At 37.9% G+C, this 22,861-nt stretch overlaps 1 protein-coding gene across 1 annotated transcript; it reads right to left on the reverse strand.

Moving 5' to 3' along the window:
* Positions 1-806: 806 nt before the first annotated feature.
* On the reverse strand, positions 807-22,124 carry suclg1 (succinate-CoA ligase GDP/ADP-forming subunit alph). Its single transcript, XM_030144120.1, has 9 exons — positions 21,998-22,124; positions 18,738-18,838; positions 15,866-15,982; positions 14,845-15,057; positions 14,610-14,667; positions 13,941-14,024; positions 11,478-11,629; positions 6,285-6,473; positions 807-1,254 (listed from the first exon to the last, which is right to left on the reverse strand). The coding sequence occupies exons 1-9, from the start codon at positions 22,029-22,031 to the stop codon at positions 1,228-1,230; spliced, it is 975 nt and encodes a 324-aa protein (XP_029999980.1). The 5' UTR covers positions 22,032-22,124; the 3' UTR covers positions 807-1,227.
* Positions 22,125-22,861: the final 737 nt, after the last annotated feature.

Consider the following 22,861-nt stretch of genomic DNA (forward strand, 5'->3'; position numbering starts at 1 on the left):
ATATCATGACACAACTAGTTATAGATGCAACAAATTTAAAGCAGGAATTAAAACGGTTTGAAGTAATCCACTCGACTTTTGCCAAAATGAATATAAAGATAGCTTTGCAGCACCGAGGGTTCAAATTTCAAACTTTTTGAACTATTAGGGTCCAAACACACAAATAAATGAACCAAAGACTAATAAAAGTGGGTTTAGCAAAATATGACCCTTTTAAACTACTAGAACTTTGCAGAATTCGGATAAAATTAATGTAGAAATTCAGCAAAAAGATTAATTTCATGTTTTCCATCACAAAAGAAAAGGAATATTTACTAAATATCTACAATAACTTCTGCTTAACAAAAAAAAAAAAGTGTCACCTGGTTGTGTATTTGTAAATACTACTGTTATTTGTCATCTACCGATCAATGATTTGGTTCTACCCATTTGTGCAGAGGCAGGTCTTAAAATTAAATTCTAATTACATGTTATTCAGCCTGAGGGAAAAGGGAGGCATCGTTGGTTTGTCAAAGCTATCAAAGCCCCATACTTTAACTCCTACACTGGTAACTCAAGTCTAAATAAGAGTGTGTTAATTGGCACAGGCTCTAATAAGCGTTACCCACATAACATTTGATATCTTTCACAGCTCTGAATGATTTTATATATGCCAAGTTTCTAATAAATATTTGCTTAGTTTTATACGCCTTATGTTGCCTATAAAAAAAAAAAGAAAAAAAAAAACATCCGGAAAGACTGCTGAAGTTCTCTAATGAGACTACATCTGTTTGTGCCACGTGAAAGTACAGACAACACAACAGGAAAATGATCTGAGAAATATTTCTTATTCAGGTGGACAGCCGGTGAAATGTGTGATGGAATACAACTTACAGCAGGAGGATAACAGAACCAAACAGATCACCAAATTTACCATGGCATCGTTTCCTTTAACTGTCAAAAGTTGAGTAATGGAGAAAGAAGACATCTATAAAATGTTCACTCTGTGTACAATGAGTTACCTAGAATACCAGAAGACGTTATTATTTATTCGCTCTTTATGTGCAAGGTACAAGATCATGGCAGAAATTACAATATAAACATTCCATGTGCGCTTTGCAGATGAAATAATCGTGGTCTATAGACACTGTAGGGCATTTCCACCTTAAGGTTCAGGCTGTTCATCTGTTCAATTTTGGAGCGGAGGGGGGGGTGAGGGGTGAAAAGTCGGGTGCCTTCTCACGCAATTTACAACAGCTTCCTCTTCTCAAACTCCTACAGAGGTGGACAACAGAGAAGAAGGAGAGAGAAACAATGTGAAATAAAGTGAAGTAGGCAGAAGTGAATGATTTATTCATGCTGAATTCACACAGTTGGGTTTTGATCCTGTGCATCAGATCTGCTGTTGAGGGGGAAACCGAGGCGGCTCGAGTTTTGGAGAGCCTGTTGTTTTTTTTTTTTTCCTAGAGAGTGCAAATCGTGTAAGTGCGTACGTTGTCGCCGAGTTCCAGTCGTCGACATTAAAACGGCTTACTTCCCTCTGATTGATGGAGACTACACATCTGCAAAATCTGATTTATGGGAGGTTACAGTCACTGTGTTTATCAGCACAGTCCAACCATGTGACTATAAATGAGAAAGCATTATGTTAGCCATTAAAAAGGATGTAGCTATTTACATATTCAATTTGGAAAATATCACACAAACCGTAAGATGATAGAATACGTCGTTCCCCAAGAATTTTCCATTCCACAGGGGGAAAGTAACTTAATGCAAATGTCATTTATCAGGTCTGCAGAACACACAAGTGCTCATGCACATGTCGGCCTGCTCCTCTGTGGCTTTGTGGATACCTGAAGGTCTACTGCCACCATGAGGAGGAAGGAGGTCGTGCGTTCTCCTTGGCTAGTCTAACGTCAGCTTTCAGAGGAAAACAAAATGAATGAGGGGACTTCCAGGCATGTGCAGGGGAGGGACGGGGAGTTGCGGCCGGATACCTGCAGGGCTCTCCCTTGTTCACTAGATTTCGTTACAGATAAGGTGGGTACAGGGGCCAGTGGAGCGGGGTTAAGTGATCGGGGACACACCGGGGAGGAAATAAGCTCTTAAAGGGAGAAGGGGGGGGGGGGGGAGTTGGACAAGAGAAAAAGCAGGACGACAGTGGCGGTGGCATTAGAACAGATACATTTGTGATGCTGTGGAGATGGAGACAGCAACTCAAGAGTACAAGGCCAGAAAAGCAGAGGAAAAAATATATATTAGAGTGGTGTGGTGTCACAGGAAAAAAAAAACAACAAAAACAACAAAAAAAACAAACCAACAGATTTTTCATGTTTGACACGACAGGTACAGAGGAGCCACTCAAAAGAATGAATGAATAAATAAATACATAAATAAATGAATGAATGAATGAAGATTTATCCTAAATTCTGAATAAAACATTGTCATGTGACACATTTGCAGAAAATGACAAAAAAAAAAAAAAAATAAAAAAATACAGTGTTTGGAGATGAATAATGCATAGAAAACAAGTGCATATTCATCTTTGAAGAGCAAAATGCTTTTAGAAATCAATATTCGGAGAACTTATCCATCTTTCATGTATGTTGGCATATTCTCCACAACTCTTTCACATCTCTCTTGGCTGCTTTTTGCCGCTCTTGGCTCGGCTTTGTTCGGTGGCTTGTGACTGTCCATCTTCCTCTTGATTACATTCCAGAGGGTTTCAATGGGATTCAGGTCTGGGAATTCAGAATGGTCTTTTTTTGTTTCTTTTTTTTTTTTTTCCGAGAGCCGTACGTTAGAAGGGAAACTGAAGGGATTGGAAAATACATCTTCAAGCTAGCAGAGATGACAGCTTTGACAGATTTGGGGTCAAATGTTTGAGGAGTGCATGCACCGTAAACATGATATATTGTAATTTTGAAGTTGTGACTTCAGCACAAAGACAAATGAGGAGTTTAAATGAGCTCTCTATGGTTTGGAGTCGCTTGTGTGTATATGAATGCGAGCTTCATAGTAAATATTGAGGGGGATTTGATAATATCATCTGGTTTTTGTGATTATGAGTCCCAGATATTTGGTAAACAAACTAAAGGTCAGAATTATTCTACCTTGCATATGAATTACGTCTTTTATAGACAAATGCTTTTTGCTGATATCTTGCCCTTGCTCCGGTGCATTGAAAATTTCATCAGATGTTATGGCAAGCCTTGCATCTCTAATTTAGTCTGAGCAATGCTTGCCATTTAATCGTTACCGAGAACAGCAGCTTCAAAGAAATGTGAATAAGAACAACTAATCATATTTAATAGACATGAAAAAGAAACAAACAGTACAAAGGAACTGATTGTGTTTCTACTGTAATTTTTAAGAAATACAGCGTCACAGTTATGGATCCAAGATGGGCAGCAATCTTGATACCGAAGCCAGCAATAAACTAAATAAAAGAAAAGAAAAAAAAAAACAGACACCAAGTAATATTAGAAACAGATTCAAAAGACAATAACTGCTTCATAACTAACTCTTCTTTCACACCTGCCTACCAGGTGTGCATCAGATGCTTATTTTGCATAATAAAATCAAACAAACCATTAATTAGCTTCCAAGATGTGAGGGAAGCCTTGTTTTTCATACTTTATTTTCACCAAATGCTCAGATGGCTGTGTTTGAAAAGCTACTTGTAGAGTGCATTATCTGCCAAGCCTCCATCTCTCTATTTCACTTCATTTTTCAGCAGGTTCATTCTAGTTCTAGTCTAGTTTCAGCTAAATCAGTGCAGTAGTTTTTGTGTCCTGCTGATACAAGAAACAGATGCTTATATAACCTCCTCAGCGGAGGTAATTGGAAATTATTTTACCAACAACGGCGGCGGCAAATCTAGCTAGCTGCATCCTGTTTACGGTACAAGTGAATTAGCAGTGCGTATCTGTAATTCTTATGATGATGAATAATATGTGAGGATGCACTCGCACAAGCTGGAGCATATAAGTATGGAGCTGTGTGCTTTCATTTCAATAATTTACCACTTGGGAGTAGGAGTATTATTTTTGCCTGCCATAAGATGTTTGATTTTACTGATCATAAAATAAAATAAACCTACAGCCTCTTGATTCAAATACACGTTTGATGATGCATTGACTATTGATTGATGATAAATTCATCAAACGGCCACAATGACAACATTTTGACTCAAAGTGAATCATGTACCGCTGGGTTATGAATAAATAAGTCTGTTGATGGAATGTGTCGACACCATGTTTCCACGTCTGCACGTTTGTTTTTTGCGCTCACACTTTAATGCAGGTCAGTGGCAGCAGTGTGGGTCACCGCTGTTGTAAACGCAGGTTCCCACCGAACTCACACCTTGGGTGATGCGTCTACACGCTTCTCTTACGTGTTATTACTTCGATTACAGCGGTCAATGAGATTAACAGAGATGTATGAACACAATGCGCGGCAAAATGAGCAACCACAGAGCACGTTTTTCATCATTACACACAATGATTATGAATTAAACTTTGGGAAAAAAATGTGTATAAATCCATATCTGCACGCAGTAGTGCCAGCAGTGGTAATGAAAGTATAAGATGATGAATGGGTGTAATACATGCTTTCACTTTTTATACATCTTGTTAACAGTGCTTCCTTAGAGATAAATTGAAATAAAGAGGCGGTGGCGCCAACTCAGCCGCTGTCAACACACGTTTATTAATTTTTGCCCTTCTTTTCTGCCTTTCTTTACGCCATATTAAAAGTTTAATCTTTACCACACTATTCTGTGGAGGGAAAAAAAAAGAAAAACAAAACTCATTCATTTTCCGAGTAAATCTTTCTATGTATGGAAAATGTGATGAAAGTGACCAACACCACAAAATATTTAGTGTAAAAGCAATCCTAAGTAAAAAAAAAAAAAAAAAGAAAGCATTATTAAACCATACTTGGATTATGTCTTCGCTGGATAGGTTGGATGTCAGCTACTATTAGGTTGTTTAGTCGTGTGTATAATGAAAATGTAACCTTTGCTTTTGTTTTGTTAAACTGCGCGAGACGTCTAAATATAAACTAAATCCATCTTCTTTGGTTTTATTAATATTCAGGAATTAAGTAAACACGTCGGCCCTATAAAAGTTACATTTGGCTGTTTGCTGTTAAATATCTTCCTGAAAGTTGCAGAATATTTTATGTTTACTGCTCACTCTCTGGAGTAAATGAATTTAGCAGCAAAAAAAAATAAAAAAAAAATCAAGCAAGGGTCAAAAAAAGCCTTGCTGACAGAAAAAGATGAGACTGATGAGGCATTAAGGGAAAAACAACAGGGAAAATTTACAGCCACTATATTTTAGATCATTTTTCATAAGAGATGTATAAATTTGAAAACATCCCTTCATGGCTGCTCAAATTTAGTGATACATGGATGTAATGGTGAAAAAACCAAATACAATTAAGACACTTCAATGTTCATAGAGGAAAAACACTATTTGGATGAGCCATACACAATATTGGAGGTTTCATCTTTCTCTTCATGGTGCATACAGCCATACTTTACCAAAATGTTTTTTTTTAATGCAGATGTGACAGAAGTGTTACAGGAGTGTATGCCCCACGTGAGGATTGTGACGTTTTATGTAGAAATTGCTAAATGTCAGACTGAACTTGTAAAACTGCTACCGCACCTAAAGATTAAGGCACAAAAATAAGGCACGGTGGTCCTCACTGCAAAAATCTAAATCTTACCAAGTGTATTTTTCTCATTTCTAGTCAAAATATCTCATCACAATTAAAATAAGACATCATCACCTACAGAGTAACTTTGCAGTGGGATATAAGAACTTATTTTAGACAACAGATCTTGAAGATCTCATTTCAAGAAATCTTACCAAGATAATTTTCACTTGTTCCACTGGCAGATTTTTTTTGCTTAATTTAAGTTTTGTTTTGTTTTTTTTTGCTAAATTCAAGCAAAAAATCTGCCAATGGAACAAGTGAGAATTATCTTGGTAAGATTTCTTGAAATAAGATTTTCAAGATCTATTGTCTAAAAATAAGTTCTTACATCTCACTGACAAGTTACTCTTTAGGTGATTATGTCTTATTTTAAGTGTGATGAGATATTTTGACTAGAAATAAGAAAAATACACTTGGTAAGATTTTGATTTTTTCCAGTGCTTCTGCGGTTAAGGTGATTAAACATTGAACAGATTGATGAGCATGTGTAATTTCCCATTATAATGTCACACTTATTTCATTTGCGTAGTTATTATGGCTCCAACTATGATCGTATCAGTCTGAAAGTATGGACTCACCTTGAACATTGTGCTGCCCAGCTGGGCAGGAGACATGCTGACTACAACTCCAGCAGACTGCAGGGCTGCAATCTTCTCTTTGGCTCCGCCTTTTCCACCGGCGATGATGGCGCCGGCGTGGCCCATCCTACGCCCGGGAGGAGCAGTTAGCCCCGCGATGAAGGACACCACAGGCTTGGCATTTGCACCCTGGACGCAGTAGGGAAAAGAAGGAAAGACAAACATAAGTGTTAAACGAGGTGAAAAAGGACGGAAAAGGAGAATAAGCTCCGGGGACGATTAGCAATGAGACAAAATGGATTAAAAAATTCAAAGCAGGAATGATGGAAGTGGAGGTGTGTGTACAGAAAAGCAGAATTAGCTTTCTGTACCAGCATTTTATTCATTCATTAGAAAATGAACACTCCATGTCCCCCCATTACATGCTGCCATGATAACAGGCTTGTCTAACCAGCTATCTCTGTCTCAGCCTGCATTATTAAAACAAAGGGTCAATCAAGCCATTTAATTGCATGGGTTGGTGTATGACCAGATAGGGGCGCCTGCTCCTGCCATTTTGTATCATCTCATTTCTGAGATGGTAATTAGTCATGCAGCCACTGATTAGCTCAGCGCCTGTCTATGCTGCTTGCTCATTGATGGATGTTACGTTCAACAGTTAAGATCATTTCCAAGGTGAAGAGAGCTAATATTTCATCTTCAAGCAATAACATCCTAACCAGCAAGAGGATCCGGGTGTGTACGTAGGAGTGTGTGTACACGCCGAGCAGCTAATATTTCATACTTAGGAATAACAACATAATTGAAGAGGATGGGTTTGTGCAGACAGACACACACATACACACAGGCCTGGGCTTTCAGCAGAGGCTGTGGCTCAGCTGGCAGATGCTTTTCAGAGAGTGAACGTGGCGTGTTCAAGTAATACAGTGAAATCCTTCAAAGACGCCCACTTCCACTGCCATTTCAGCTCCAAACTCAAACCTGACACTCGCAAGGAACAAGATGGCAGCCACTAATATAAACTGAAGATGGCTTTTAATAATTAAGATTATCAGGATGTGTATCTGCCAGGGAAATGTTGAAGACCTTGGCAAAAGACGCACCACTAATGAGACATTAACATTTGCACGGTGAACAGGGAAAGAAAGAAGGAATATCACTTTTAAGTGCTCTAAATATGTTTCAAGCATCTCTTTTATGTGAGGAAACTGTAAGCACAAAACAAATTAGCACTAAATCTCACTTAGTATTCAGAAGTCAAATCACGTCCTGAATAAACAAACCACCCTCATGCGAATCAGGTCTTAAATCTACCTAAAACGAAAGGGGTTTAATTACTCTATTAATCCCTGCCTCCCTGGATACCAACTGCTAACAATGCATACAGGGAGGGGAGTCATAGCATCAGTCTGTACCCGTCTTTCGTCTTCCACCGTTAGTACTTCAGATATATTAGCTTAATTATGAGACCAACAGGGTAGCTCCTGCACCTTTGTGTGCCAACATAACTGGGCTGTGTTCTTTAAACATAAAACAGCCTGATCCTGTACTCACAAGCTTAAAAAGCCAAAGTAAGACAATTAAACACGGTTATGCACACGACGGGCATATTATAAACCCAGCATATGTGAATACAGGTGTTGTTTTGACGGAATTACAAGGGTTTTAGCTCTTCTCAGAAGACAGGCTGGGTTAAAGTCGAAAGGCTGGAATAAGAAAAAAACAAATATGCACACTTCCACGGTGGCTTAGGTGCCAAATACTCCAGCCTACTTGATATGCATGAAGCAAATTGTAATATGGTTATTCTGTGTTCCCGACTTCAGAAAGTCTGCGCAACGTCAGCGATGATAGGCAGACCTTTGATGCAGGTGACTTTTAAGACCACATTGTTGGCAAGCATGGCAGGTACTGATGAAGACTGAGCCTTGAAATATGCCTTGAAACATGAAATCCAAAAGCAGAACCTGACGGGAAGTACAAGGTATTTTGGTATATCTTGGTTGTGGTGGAATGAGTCTTTCTCGAAGAGCAATTCAGTATATTTAATGATGCATAACATGTATCGATCATGACACTGGACCACTAAGCGTTTAATTCGGCATGTGTCCAGCACGATTTGTCAAGTTAATGCAGACTTCAAAACTCTGGGAACATATTTTCCTCTTACTTTAAGTGACTTTCTCATAATTAGACAACTGTCAAACTGCCTCAATTTATACAGCTCTGGAAAAAAATAAGAGACCACTGCAAAAATTATCACTTTCTCAGATTTTACCATTTATAGGTATATGTTTGTGTAAAATGAACATTTTTGTTTTATTCTCTAAACTACAGACAATATTGTTCCCAAATTCCAAATAAAAATATTGTTATTTAGAGCATGTATTTGCAGAACACGACACATGGTCCAAATAACAAAAAGATGCAAGTGTTTTCAGACCTCAAATGACGCAAAGAAGACCAGTTCATATTAATTTCTAAACAACACAATACTAATGATTTAACTTGGGAAAAGTTCAGACATCTATATTTGGTGGAATATCCCTGATTTTCAATGACAGCTTTCACATGTCTTCTCTCTCCACCATTTGCTGTTGGATGACTTCATGCAGCTCCTGGCAGAGAAATTCAAGAGGTTCAGTAATGTTCCATGGCTTGTGATGATCCATCTTCCTCCAGAAGTTTTCAAAGTGGGTTCAGGTCTGGAGATCGGGCTTGCCATGACAGGGTCTTCATCTGGTGGTCCGTCATCCACACCTTTATGGACCTAGCTGAGGCCAGGAGCATTGTCCTGATAGAAAAACCAGTCCTCAGAGTTTGGGAACATGTCAGAGCAGAAGTCCAGCAGTTTTCAATAGTTACTTTTGGATTCCAATTACTTTTGTGGTACTAATAGCACTGTTTTTACCTATTGTAAGAGGATAGTGATGGCCACAGTAGTGGTTTTTATACTTCTCCTTCGTAAATAAGATATGGATCAGGTATTTATTAAGTAGAATAAGGTGTGTTTGTGTTGGAATTCAACAGACACAGGTATGTAATGGCTGTCATACATGCAGACATGATGATTTCACAGGAAATTGCAGTGGTCACTTAATTTTTTCCAGAGCTGTATGTATGTATATTAAAAACCCAGGTGACCATATTAGATTAGATTTAACAGACAGTCCACACTTAAAAAAAAAATCAGAAAACCATGTTTTTAAGAATATAAGAATGTGGATTTTTTTTTTTTTCTCCCAAAGTAAATTTATGTTTTTGCATATTTATTCATAAGCATTCAAAGTGATACTCAGCATTAAGACATGTAATTAAGACTCAATTGTAATGAAACACATCTATAGTGGTGACAATACATGTCAATTCATACATTTAGTACAACTCTGTCATAAAACTATCAATGCCTCCAGTTAGAGGTGTTCAGTTCACCTCTCCTTCAGTTAGATTTATCACTGTATTCTGAATCTCTGAGCTCATGAGCACAGCTATTACATCCCAATTAGTTCATTTATTTGTCGGATTGAATCTAAAATGATGTACAGAAATACAAGTCTGAAACTCGGCTAGGTTTAAGAGGCTTCAGGGTTTTGGTTCACCTTGTGAAAGGACTGTCTGACAGCAACAAAAAGCAGCAGAAACATTCTAACTGTAGAGTACACATTTTTTTAGGGGTGGGGGGCTTTTTTGAGGTAGTAGGCTAAACTCAGTAGAAAAACTTAAACAGATCCTTTCAGACCTTCATATGTTTCTGTATGAGTGTCTTGTGATTCTCTGTCTCTTCAGATGTCCCTGAACTACTCCTGTCTCACAACTACAACTGATCATTCACACACTGATCACAAGTCTCTGCCTCTTTGAAATTTTGTGGCAATTTTGTAGTTAGAATTAGAGGGGGGTGAAGCTTATAAGAGAAGTAAAAATAAATAAATAAATAAATAAATGAATAAAATACATAAAATGAACTTTGGAAGGCCTTTAATTCTTCCTTTAATTTTATTCTGCCTGATTAAACTACATGACCAGAGATTAATCTGGCAGCTCAAGGCTGGAAATGAATTTCACAGGTAAATACAGAAATGTTTCTATTTACATCAACGTGAAAAAAAATTAATCAAAGATGCCATGAATTATGTAAATACTGTTGATCACTGGGGCTCAGCAAGAATCTTTCAAGTTTAAGTTCAAAGATGGACTATTTTGGATATATATTTTAGAGGAGTGCACTGGGCTCAGTTGCTGCTTTTTTACGCTGCGTGCTTCATATGAACAGAAAAACAGGAGCAGTCCTAGGTTAGCAGAGTGGAGACTGGAATTAAAAATGTGTTCTTATTAAGGAAACAAAAGGTTAAACAAAAACTTTGCATCAAAGTACAAACTAATGGTCTCCATTTCTATGAGCTTTGTAGTATTTAAATTGGGTCTAAGTATGCCATTTTATAGACTACATTCTACACAACAGGAGATCTACAGCTTACCACATGCTCCGTTAGGCTTTTTCATGCATGTGTTTTATTTGAACTGTCCCTCGCTGTCAACACTCTGGGTGAATGGGTGGGGTGTTTGTACTTTATTTGTTGAGGGAGAGAAGTTATTCTCCTGAGACGCCAGCAGGAGATTTGCATGCATTAGAGCAGCCGAGGGCAAATCAAATCCATTTTTCAGCTCAAGAGCACCATAAGCATGTGCACGCTCTCACATACACAGAAAAAAAAAGAAAAAAAGAAGCACATGCACAGTGGAAAAAACTTAAGTAATAAAAAGTCATCTGCAAGTCCAGGCCTGCCGAAATTACAAAATGTCAATTACAAGTTCAAAGTGATTTGGCTGCGTAGGCCAGTCGTCACTTTGTCGCTCTTTATCACATGTGGGTACCACAAAGGAATCACTGCTCGTCAACATGGCAGATTTCTAGAACATGGCCTGTGAATCATACCTTCACCCCATCTGCCAGTCTTTATCGAGTCCACATCGAGACATACAAACTACGACACAAAGCCTGCGGCTGTGATCAAAAGGAGAGTACGTCATCTTTTCACCTTGTCCTGAGTTCACTGAGGCTGATAGATTCGAAAGGGAACAACTAAGAGCAAATTCTAAGAGCAAAGGATAAATGTTTTATAGGAACATACGTATCTGTGAAGGTGAAGTAGAGGAGAATATTACAAAGAGTAAAACAATGGCTGTCCTTACAGAGTTGTGCTCTTTAAGGTATTCTGCTGCATTCTCCTCAGCGTTTCCTCCGATTTCTCCGATTACGATGATGCCCTCAGTCTTGGGGTCCTGCAGGAACACCTCCAGACAGTCTATGAAGTTTGTGCCGTTGAATGGGTCCCCGCCAATACCTTACAGAAGACAAAGCAAATACCTGTTGTGTGCTCCAGACAACCCAAAGGATAATTCTTGTGAATATTTGAGGATCATGTGGTTGGTTAGCCTTAGGGTGGAATGAGAAGCAGGTGAAAGGTATATTCAATCTCCTCTTTCATCAAGTAGTGTGACCTGACATATTAATTTTTTTTCCTCACTCTTCTTCCACTCAAAAACAAGCTTGATTCATGTTTCTTCACCATGCAGAACAGTGTCTGTGTAGAGTTTCAACCTGACGGGCTTTAAACTTTAAACCTTCACTTCTCATTCACTAGAAAAGGAGTAGGAAACATCTTGTACCCACAGAAACATATTTTGCATATTTTGAGATTCTCTATTCTTTATTGATGGAAGAGGAAAGGTCGTTTGGTGTTTTTAATGGGATCAGTGAATTGTGTTTGTGGCAGACAGTATTTTTATTAGGTCTTATAACATGTCTTTAAATCTGTGGTCCAAGTAGAGTGTGTACTTTTCATAATTAATCATTAAGATCCTTCATCCCAACCTCTATCAGACTGTACAATGTTAATCTGATGACTGATACGCTGATGGTTACTCTAATTTTAGTTGGCTTTTTTTTTTCTTAAGCTAATAGAAAATGAATTTCCCTTGGGAAAGTTGATGTATATCTATAGTGCCAAATTAACTGGCACAAATGAAAAATTAATCAATTTCAAGTGCATTCAGTGACCAAAAAATACGCACACAAAAAAGTACTTATAACAACTTCCGAATGATCACTTATTCTAAATCATAAACGTCCCAAACATCCTTACTCTGCACTGCAGTTCAACGCTGAAATCCAGGAAATATGACTTGAAATGGGTTCAGATCACTGGGGTTCAATATCAATTTAATGATTTTCATCATTTCTGCAGAAAAATTACGATGAGACCCATAAAAGCAAGAGCATACCTACACAAGACAAGTTTTACAGACAAAATGTCACCTGAATTTATGTTCATACCATTAAAAAAACCTGGCAACACCGTAAAAAAAATTACTTGCATAATAATCACGGAGAAGTACATTACCAGCAACAAAGATGACAGTGATATTAAATATTGTATTAACTGTAATTTGCAACAGCCCCCAGGTCATAGTCAGACTTAAGAAGTCTCTTGCAGAACCACCAATAAACCCTCTTAATGAACTCGACAATATTTAATACAGTTGTAGCTCTGGGTTTATGAAGTCTGGCTAGAAGACACTCCATAATTAAAATGTCTAAATAATAATGACGCCAAGTTGTTTTTCAGTTAATTTGAGTGTCCAACCATTTCTTAACTGTAGACTATCTGGTGGCAGATGCCAAAAGAATGCGTTTTTGATAGATGGTTAATCTATTTCCTGTGCCACCAATAAACATTACATTACACCACTCAAAGCAGATCTTTGCAATCATACATTCATTCAAAGTTAAATGTACTTTTCTGAATTAAATCTGAGCATCAGGGTGTGTCTTTGTGATGACCAAGTTTGTAATTCACAGAATTTTTATAGTTCAAGAAATTAGTAAATGACAGGAACAAACAACTGGTTTTTATCAGGAATTGGTAATACACAAAACCTCTATCCCAAGTTTTCAAAAAATAAAAAAATATGCCTCATTCGGTCTGGTTTGCAGAGACACAGAGTGCAGCACTAAGCTGCTTCAGGAAGTTGGGTTCAATCGACAGGAAGTGGCATTAAATAAACAGCATGAGGCAGCTAGAAAGTTTTTATGTGGATGTTTTTTCTTCTCAAATGGAACCAAAGGAGCAATTCAGATTGATCAACACACTCAAAGGAAGTACAGGCAAGGCTGAAGAAATTGCTAACGTAGATGACGCAGGGCACAGTGCCTTCAAGATAGCTCATGGTCAGTCGGTTGGTGAGCTAAAAGCTGACAGCTTATGAGAGTGTTTACAAAAACTCAAGACTTTCCATGTAAAGGAAACTCAAAAACAGGCAACAATTTTCTCACTGATTTTTTGTTTTACTTCTATGCAGCCTGATATGCCCTTTTAGTCCAAATACTGGTCTTCAGAGAAAGCACATACACTGTACTTAAATCTGAGGGGGGTATTGAAGCTGCCTATATATTTACTGGGATGCATCAACACGATCTAAATTCCAGTTTTACACTGAAACTGGTTCGGATTCTCAGCAGCTCCCTGGGTTTTATACATTGTCTGCTTGCTAAAGAACAAGGTGCAGAAGACTTCAAACCCTTGACCTTTTCTGAGAGCCGTGACACTGTGTGCTAAATTTAAAAGCATATGCAACAGGTTCATGGATGCTTACCAACACAGAGCGACTGGCCCAGGCCGACTTGTGTAGTTTGGTGCACAGCTTCATATGTCAGAGTTCCCGATCGAGACACAATTCCTAAAAACAAAGATTAAAAGCATGTTTTTAAGTGTCTTACTCAGCCTTACTAAATCACCATTCAAATTAAATTGAGGGTGGTAAAATGATTGAAAATGTTGCTGTCCTTTCTGTCTGACTAAACTGCTTAAACAAGACAGCAAAAATAAAAACACACATCCCTATCACAGTTCAGCCCTGTAACAGCTGCTCTGTCTAAGCTGTAAGAATGATGGTAGTTGATTTACTATAAAACAGATTTCTTGCAAAGGTTCACTGGCCACCTGCAGCACACCCTGCTTAACAAGCTGTCAACATCTGCAGCTCAATCTAGGATTTAAGTACAGTGGTATGAAAAAGTTCAAATTAAAGAGAAAGATATAACTACAAAAAACACATTTTCTCTCTCTGGTCCATCAGGTTTTGTTTGTTATTCAGGGCCCGGAGACGTAGTGGATTTTGCACCTACTTTAACTACTCTTAGCATATGTTTCCTACAAAACAACAGGAATGAAAGGGTACAATTCTGCTTTCAAGTACATGTTTAATCAAAAACATCCAAGTCAAGAACTACAACAATTACATTAACAATTTAGTACATCTTACCAATCCTCCCTTTCTTGTGAATGTGACCTGGCATGATCCCAATTTTACATTCTCCAGGCTGCAAAACAATACAGTATTCACAGACAAGGTTGTATCATGTTCAATGCAACTTTCAGTATCTGAAAAAAGTCCGAAAACCTTTTCAGTCTACATAAAAAAAGAATCCCTGGGTGCTACAAAGGAGGGGTTTCATGCTCTTCAAATTCTCAACCAAAACAAAAGAGTGTGTACTTACATTGATGACCCCTGGGCAGTTGGGGCCTATGAGACGTGTGGCACCCTGGCGCAGAAGCTTATGTTTGACTCGCACCATGTCCTGCTGGGGGATGCCCTCGGTGATGCACACCACCAGGGGTATCTCTGCGTCAATGGCCTCGATGATCGCTGCTGCGGCGAACGGAGGGGGGACATAAATCACAGTGGCATCAGCCCCTGTGCCCTCCTTTGCCTGAGGAGTGGAATAAAAGTATTGGTGGTGGATTAAAATAGAAATTCTACAGTTATGAAATAGTGCCACCTAATGTTGCTTTAAAATAATCTGAAAGCCTTCATATTCTGTTACTGATCCGTAGGACATACTTCACCCTTTTTTGTTTAATATACTTTTTCCTCAATCTCCTGTATTCTAAAATTCATAAAAACTTCAAGAGGTGGACTCCATTGATAGTTTCAATGTTTAATAAGGGTTCAGTATCAGATTTATGTTGGAGAAAATAAAGGATAACTGGAGATCTTTCACATATCTGCTCAGGCTGTCTAGTACTGGAAGGATTTTGGCAAGATATAAGAAAAAAACAAAACAAAACACAAAGAGATTGAAAAATAAGGATCAATGGACACTGTGCTGTTTTTCCTTGGAGAACCACCCTGAAATGAAACAAATAAAAAAATGACCATTCTCTGACTGCTAGAAAAATTATAACTGTAAAATTTAAGGAAAGGACCTTTGGCAATAAAAACCCAGAGACTGAAGCACGTCTACACAATAGAATACATCAGTGCAAGACAATAAATGATGAACAGTTTTCTACACAGATGGACTGCATTTTTTTCCACTTGAGTGTCTAAATGCTAGGCTGTCAACAGATATACTTGGAGAAGGAGGAAAAAAACAGGGAAGAAAAGTGCTTTGTCAAGAACCGTTTATTAATGTTCAGTTTAAGCGACATGGAAATTCAAATGACACTTCAAAGAAGAAAATTTCAACAGATGTTAAAGGGACAGTGACAGGTGGAGAAGTAGGAATACATACGTACCTCCTTTACAGAATTGAAGACAGGCAGCCCGAGATGCGTCTTACCCCCCTTACCGGGGGAAACACCCCCCACTAACTGGGAGCCATAGTCGAGAGACTGCTGACTGTGAAACGTTCCCTAAAAGGAAAGAGAAATCAGTGTGTGTATGAGTGTGTAATGAAGTGAGGTGCAGCCACTTCTGTAGCGTCAACCTTGAGATATCATTACAGACAGAGAGGCAGGAGGAAATATGCTGCCATCCAGGATTAATCACCTGTGCTGAGTAAAAGGGAGGATGTAGAAGTGAGTTTCAGTTCTAGGGATGTAGGTACTGGTAAATATATTCAATGAGAAGAAATGGAAATGTTCTTGACACATGAATAACGATGTGAGCTTAGTTTAATCTCCTTTCAGAACAGTTGAAAAACAAATCAAAAGCACCTTTGGATCCTCTCCAGCACTGACTATAAAAATTTATTTTACAGAAAAATCCAGCATAATGTCACTCCCTGGGACACCACAGGGGACCAGTCACTGTCACAGCAGGAGCATCTGAACTGATTCTCCCTGTCAGAAAAGTCAGTCCAACCCAGCCAATAGAAACATCACATATTCTGATTTTATGAACTTTGAGAGGTTTTCTTTTAATGTGTGGCATTACACCAGCAACATGCGACAGGTGACATCTCTACATTTTTACAGTTAGACATTCAGTTATGTATTTATTGGATTAATAGTCTTGATGTTCTGTTATTCAGATTTATTTACACATTTATTACTCCAACAAGCGACTGATTTCTAACAAACAGTTAACTTTGGGCATGCATAAAGCATATTTAATTTATTTTGGGGGTTGTGGCATCACATCAGCCACAACATTGTTATTATATCAACCTTTAAATACCCAATACCCCTTTGACTTTTAATAGCGGCAATTAAAATGTACGTTTTAATTATATATTTATGTAAATGTGTATGTTGTTAATTATTAGCTACAAACTATGTGCAAGACATCAGCTTTCATACCATACCATGACTGACAGTATGTCAACTTCACTGTTCCTATTAAAAGGTGCAATAATTAAATCATCATGTATTAAGAACTTTCTATTTCAAACACATGTAGGGAATGCATAGTACTTAAAAAAAAATATAGGCCTATGTGAGCAGTTCCCTTAAGGAATCCACTGAAATTCAAGGAATAGGGTTCAGGAAATATATTTTAATTCATTTCTGTTGGATTACACATCTGCTGACAGTTTCTGAGAAAATATAATACTGAGGGACGATTTCTGCTGATTCACACAAACATAAAGCCACAGGTAAATTCTAAGTACTAATAGAAGAAGCTCTCAGCTCTTTGTTGTTGGGAAAAAAAAAAAAAAAAGGTTGAAGCTTTTATGATTTGATGGTTTTAACACACTTGATTACTGCATTATTTTTACCTCAATTTCCCTGATAAACTGGTTTTAGTTTTCTCAGCCAGCTGTTGGTGCATGCTGTTCTGTGTTTGGTACAAATATCACCATCAGGCCCCATTTAAAAAGAAAATAAACAAGATGAAGAACCGACATCAGCGGAGGGAGCAGGATGTACTCTGGGAGGTAAAATCATGTAAACGAATCTCTGTTGTACTTTACCAGAAAATTAGTGCATCAGGGCGGTCTAAATTGATTTTCTGCTGAACAAAAACCATCAGTCTGTAGTCAGTTAATTATTACTGAAGATGCTGAAACAATGTAGATAAAGTAGCCAAGGGTGATAACTCCAAGTGCAAATAAATGACCTTAATGTAAAAATTATAACCAGCCTATTAAGAGGAATTAGAAGCTATGAATCAGCATTTTTTCCTGCAGTTATAATACTCCCCCATCTCTACTCTTTCACCCTGCTAACTTTGCTGTTTTGCCAGTCATTATTATTCCAAATGTTGGGACAATAAATTTGAAAAATGGCTTGCTTATCAAGCCAGAAAGACACGACAATGTGCACTCAATAGCACTTGCTTCATTTCTCATCCTTTTCTAATTACCCGGAGTGTTCACTGGAACTATATTTAACAACCCTTTATTATATTGAAGAGAAAGTGGAAGATGAAAAATGAAATGTGGGTGAGGACAGAGGCAGGATATAAATCTGTAAAGCGTACATTTTTTGGCTTGTTGAACACACTTGCCAAGATTTTTATTCTCCTTGACTGGACATGGTTCAAAGTGAAAAATATAACCTTTTTCATGCTTCTGAAAAATGACCAGAGGCACAGACTGGATATGTGCCACACAATGGTATTATATTTGAGCAAATGACGACTAAGGGTAGTCAGGAGAAAAACCTCAAGCCAACAGTAAAAGAGAATTAAGTAGAAAACAATTATACAATGAGCAGAGGACACTGCTAACTAAAGGTTCAGGGAGATTTACTCTACTCCTACACTATACTATATACACTCTACACAAGAACATACAGTAGATGTTTCCTACAGTCCTTCTCCTAAGAGTATTCCTTGATTTTGTGTCATTAACAGACAAAATAACAGTTTTAGATGTTTTCTTTATCTGTATCTGAGGATACAGGGTGTTATCGCGTATTGTAAATCCTTCTGAGACATCACTATATATAGTTTTAACTGAGCAGCATTCAGTTGTAATTAATGCAATTAAACAAATGAAAAATGGAACACAAAACTGAAACATATACATTACACACAAAGCTGATAAGCATCTAGGAGGAACTCTGTGTGTGTGTGTGTGTGTTTGTGTGTGTGTGTGTGTGTGTGTGTGTGTGTGTGTGTGTAAGAAAAACAAGGATTTCACAAGATTACAGTAACCTAATCTGTCAATGAAGCAACAATAAAAACAAAAATGTGTTGATGGTTCAAGTTCCTTCTACAAACCTGCTTCCCTGTGAAACCTTGGCAGATGACCTTGGTGTTCTTGTTGATGTAGAGGTTCTTTCTTGTTCCTGTATAACAGTGTCTGACTCCACTCTGCTGCACTGAAGAGAGACAGAAAAAACACCTGTCAGAGATTTCCTCAAGTAGCAATATACAGAACAATATTTATCAGAAACCTAAATAGTCTCTGGTCTTCCACTGACTTGTTCACATAAAAGGTGCTTATGTATTGTGAAGGGACCATAACTGTTGTGTTAGCTTTGTGTAGATCATTTTACACGTTAAGTAGGATATGAAAATGCAATATTCGTTTATAACCATGAGGTGAATTGTTTAGAGTTGCAGGACCTTTCTACCTTTACCAACAACAAGAAAAAAGAAAGAAAACCAAAGCTGTCTATTCAGCTTTCTTCTGAAGAGTGATACGATGAACTTTCGTACTCTCGTGTTTTGGCAACAATCCCTTTACCTTTTGAAACTATCACTTACGATTGCTGAGAAACACTTTCAGCTTGTCTTGAGACTTGACACAGCTGACCTTTATTCCAGCTGTGACAACAGTTTTTCAAAGCTGTGCCGTGAATATTTTTTATTTAAAGACACATGGTTGCTCTGTTCCCAAACTGAGCATAGAGCTGCTTGGTTCGGGAAAACACTGTCGAAACCTCACGACTAAACAAATTAAAAATTTGATATCACCAGCACATGCAGTAAAGTAGTAAATGTTAAATGCATGCAGTTTTTGTAATAATAAACTAGCTTGACTGTCTACAATAGCAGCCTCCAGAGATTTAATCATGGCCGTCTCCAGCAGCTGGAGACAGCTTTGTTTGTTTTTTTAAATCCTCGGCTTAGACAACTACAGCACAGTGATGAGGCACTTGGGTCAAAGTTTCAGCTCAGGGGGCACCAACATGTTCAGCATCTACAGTACCACTGCATGTGTTGCATAACAACCATAACATACAGGAACATCTACCAACAGGCTTCTGAATACTGATCAAAACAAGCACAAGCATTGGTTTGACAAACCACTGAGACTCTGGGTGGAGGTTATAATAACATTGCTCTTAAATATATCTCATATTTTCCACCTTCTCCATATTGGAGTTATAAAATAGCGTCAAATAAAGTTTATATCTTGCTTTCTTTCGAAACCCTTGGCCAATCAGACTTTGTAAGCCAGTCCCCTAAAGCCTGCATTTACAAGTGGTGGTCATTCAGTTGACACTCCTATGCAGGAAGTTGGATGACATTCCAGATGTAGAGGCAGCTCTGTTTAGGTAGGAGTGTGTGCTCAGCTGCCACTATATTTCAACAATATCAAGCTCACTCTGGCTTGCAATCTCTCACACAGCAGTTAACATTCTGGCTACACTGGTGTCTTTCCCCAAATGCTGTGATTGACACTCTGCCTCTATGGTAATTTTATTTTAGCAATTCTGAGTTTGTATTTTATTAGTCTGGGTCACACAGTGTACTCTACAGCAATCTAAGGGGAGAGTGATTTGTTTAGAGTAATAAAATGTAGACATGAAATCAAACAGAGTTGTCCCCCCCTATTTCCGGATAATAGAGGATTGTTCCAGGCATATCTGATGTGTACTAGCAAATTGTGGAAATAGGTCAGGCTAGGCAAGACTAATATTTTAGAAAACAAAATAGGGGTAATCAGAATAATATGGAATAAGACTGGGGGTAAAAGGGAAACAGATGAATATCCATACTCCTTTATTCTTCTCCATACTCATCCATTGATATACCTAAAATCAATATGACTACTTAGCATGTTCTCAAGTGACATGAGTTCAGTAGTTGATTGACAGTAATGCACCTTCAAGCTTGAGTGTCCTCTCATGTGCAGCAACTGTTTCTTTTTAGATCAAAATTCCAAATAAAAAGAAAATAAATCAAATCTCATTAAGCACAGTGTGTTTATTTAAACCACATCTTAAATGAATCACAAAACTTTTACTGTATGGCAATATATACTGTTGTAAGGTGTCAAAAAGTAAATTTTTAAAAGCTGATGAAAAGCAAAAGTTCAGAGCAGTTGAGAAATAGGCCTATCACTCATCATTGAAAATAAACTACAGTCAGAAATGAACATCTAACTTTATTGGAAACTGTAAAAACAATGTTTTGAAAAATATCCCAGCAGCACCAGTTAATCAGTCTCTCTATTACCCTAAAAGACTTTGGTCATTTTGTCCACCCCTACTTAACATTTTGATTGATGTGTGTAATGTGTGTGTATTAATAGTGGACAACATGAACTGACAAGAATCAAACTTTTTTTTTTTTTTTTGTAAAGTTCCTACTAGTCATTGATCAACATAAACAACTGATGTACATGTTATCAAACTCTGAAAAAAATCTGTCTTTAGAAAGGCTGCAAGAAATGACTGCATGCTTAAGCTGACACATGACTGACAAATACCTGGTACTGAATTGTTTTACAAGTACCTTGTATGGTTACAATGTGACTGGCTGCAGAACTCTGACCCAGATATACTGAATGGATTAAGAAATATGTTGTATATATATGTAGATACATTTTTTTTTTTTTTTTTTACAATCAGTACAGAAGAATCCGACAGGACAAAGGTAACCCAGTCGCATTCCCCTCAGTGAGTGAACTTTGGTCTCCTCTTATTGTCTGTCAAACAACTAACTTATCAATGACAAATGTTCGAAGTTCACTTCACTCATCGTAGCTGACGGTTACTACATTGAAAATAATGTTTTATATGTGGTGTAGCCTCGGCATTGTGTAACATAAGACACATGTAAGAGTCAATCAGATATTAATAATGCATCAAACATAAGCATGCAGACTGCTGCCACACCAACTCCAGAGCTAACTGAGCTGTTGTCATTCCCTGTTGAACAGAGGTTTAACATAAGCTAATTTGACTGAAAACCTGAGCCGACTAAACAGGCACACTACATATAGAAGGGAGAATGCAAGGTCAAATAGCAACACTTGCTCTGGACGTTAAAGTTAGAGTTCAACTGGACAGTAGCAACTCTGGCTAGTTAGCCTCCTGGCTAACAGTCAGTGTGTTTTCCAATGGTTGGGCTAATGATGCTACCTAGCCTCCGAGCTAACTGACAGCCTGACAGAGGAGCTTTACTGGCAGTGACTGAGTCTGTTAAACTTTGCGACTGTAAAACGCAGGAACAACGAATGTCTTCCACAAAAAACATGCTGCCAAATACTTCGGTTGATAAAAACTCCAAATACTTCTAATACTTACAAAGCAGCCTGGCAAACAACCTGCTGTGGGACATCTTCGGTCATTCACCAATGACACCGGACAATGAGGACCCCATACACGCATTTTAGAAGACCACAAATATCCCCGATAAATAAAGGAGCTTGGAAACATTTTTTCTATTTTTTTTTTACACATGTAAAACTATAAAATAGTTATGTGTCCTACATTAGTGATAATAACGATTCATGAATTTAGGACATGAATTGGTTTCTAGTTATGTAGGCGAAATAGTAGACCGAATGGGGCTCGCAAAGTATACTGGGTAGTGAAGTTCTTCAGAGCGTGAGACGTAAACATATCCCAACACTAGAGGGCGCGTCAACCACATCATTCATAATTGTACTTAGAGAATCAAGTTGGAACATGTATGAAGAATTTTACAAAAGTGTCTGAGCAGTTTGTGAGAAAAGTACATAGATATTACATTAGTGTTTTTATGTAAGATTATTTATGATATCAACAAACTAAACTGTTTCATGTTCATACTATACTTGGTGAAGGTTGCCCACAACAGCCTGAAAAAAAGGTCTGGATCAATCGTGGCAATTGCTCAAAATGTCAGTAGTCAGTTTTTATTATGTAATCATGTGTCATGTTTGGGTCAATATAATACCAAATCATTGATATAGGAGTCCTGTTGTACTGTTGCACTGAGGGGCACATTTTGAAGAGGACAGGGTAAAGCACTAGACTGGTGGATTATTGTTTTGCATGAATGTCAGTCTATATAGAATAATGAGCTTTGGTGATTACTTAGCCCATATTGTGTATGTGTGTGTGTTTATGTGTATGTGCATGTATATGTGTATGTGTGTTTGTGTGTGTGTGTGCGTGTGTTTGTGT

This window comes from Sphaeramia orbicularis, chromosome 1, assembly GCF_902148855.1.
Source record: "Sphaeramia orbicularis chromosome 1, fSphaOr1.1, whole genome shotgun sequence".
Classification (NCBI taxonomy): Eukaryota; Metazoa; Chordata; class Actinopteri; order Kurtiformes; family Apogonidae; genus Sphaeramia; species Sphaeramia orbicularis.

Bases quoted from the DNA above. Each gene is read 5' to 3' on its own strand.
- suclg1 (XM_030144120.1), bottom strand. From the start codon at position 22,031: ATGTCCCACAGCAGGTTGTTTGCCAGGCTGCTTT. The intron at 15,983-18,737 runs GTTTGTAGAAGG...CTTTCCTTTTAG, and splicing joins AAGGTTTCACAGGGAAGCAG to GGAACGTTTCACAGTCAGCA. The intron at 1,255-6,284 runs GTGAGTCCATAC...CCACCTCTGTAG, and splicing joins TGGGCAGCACAATGTTCAAG to GAGTTTGAGAAGAGGAAGCT.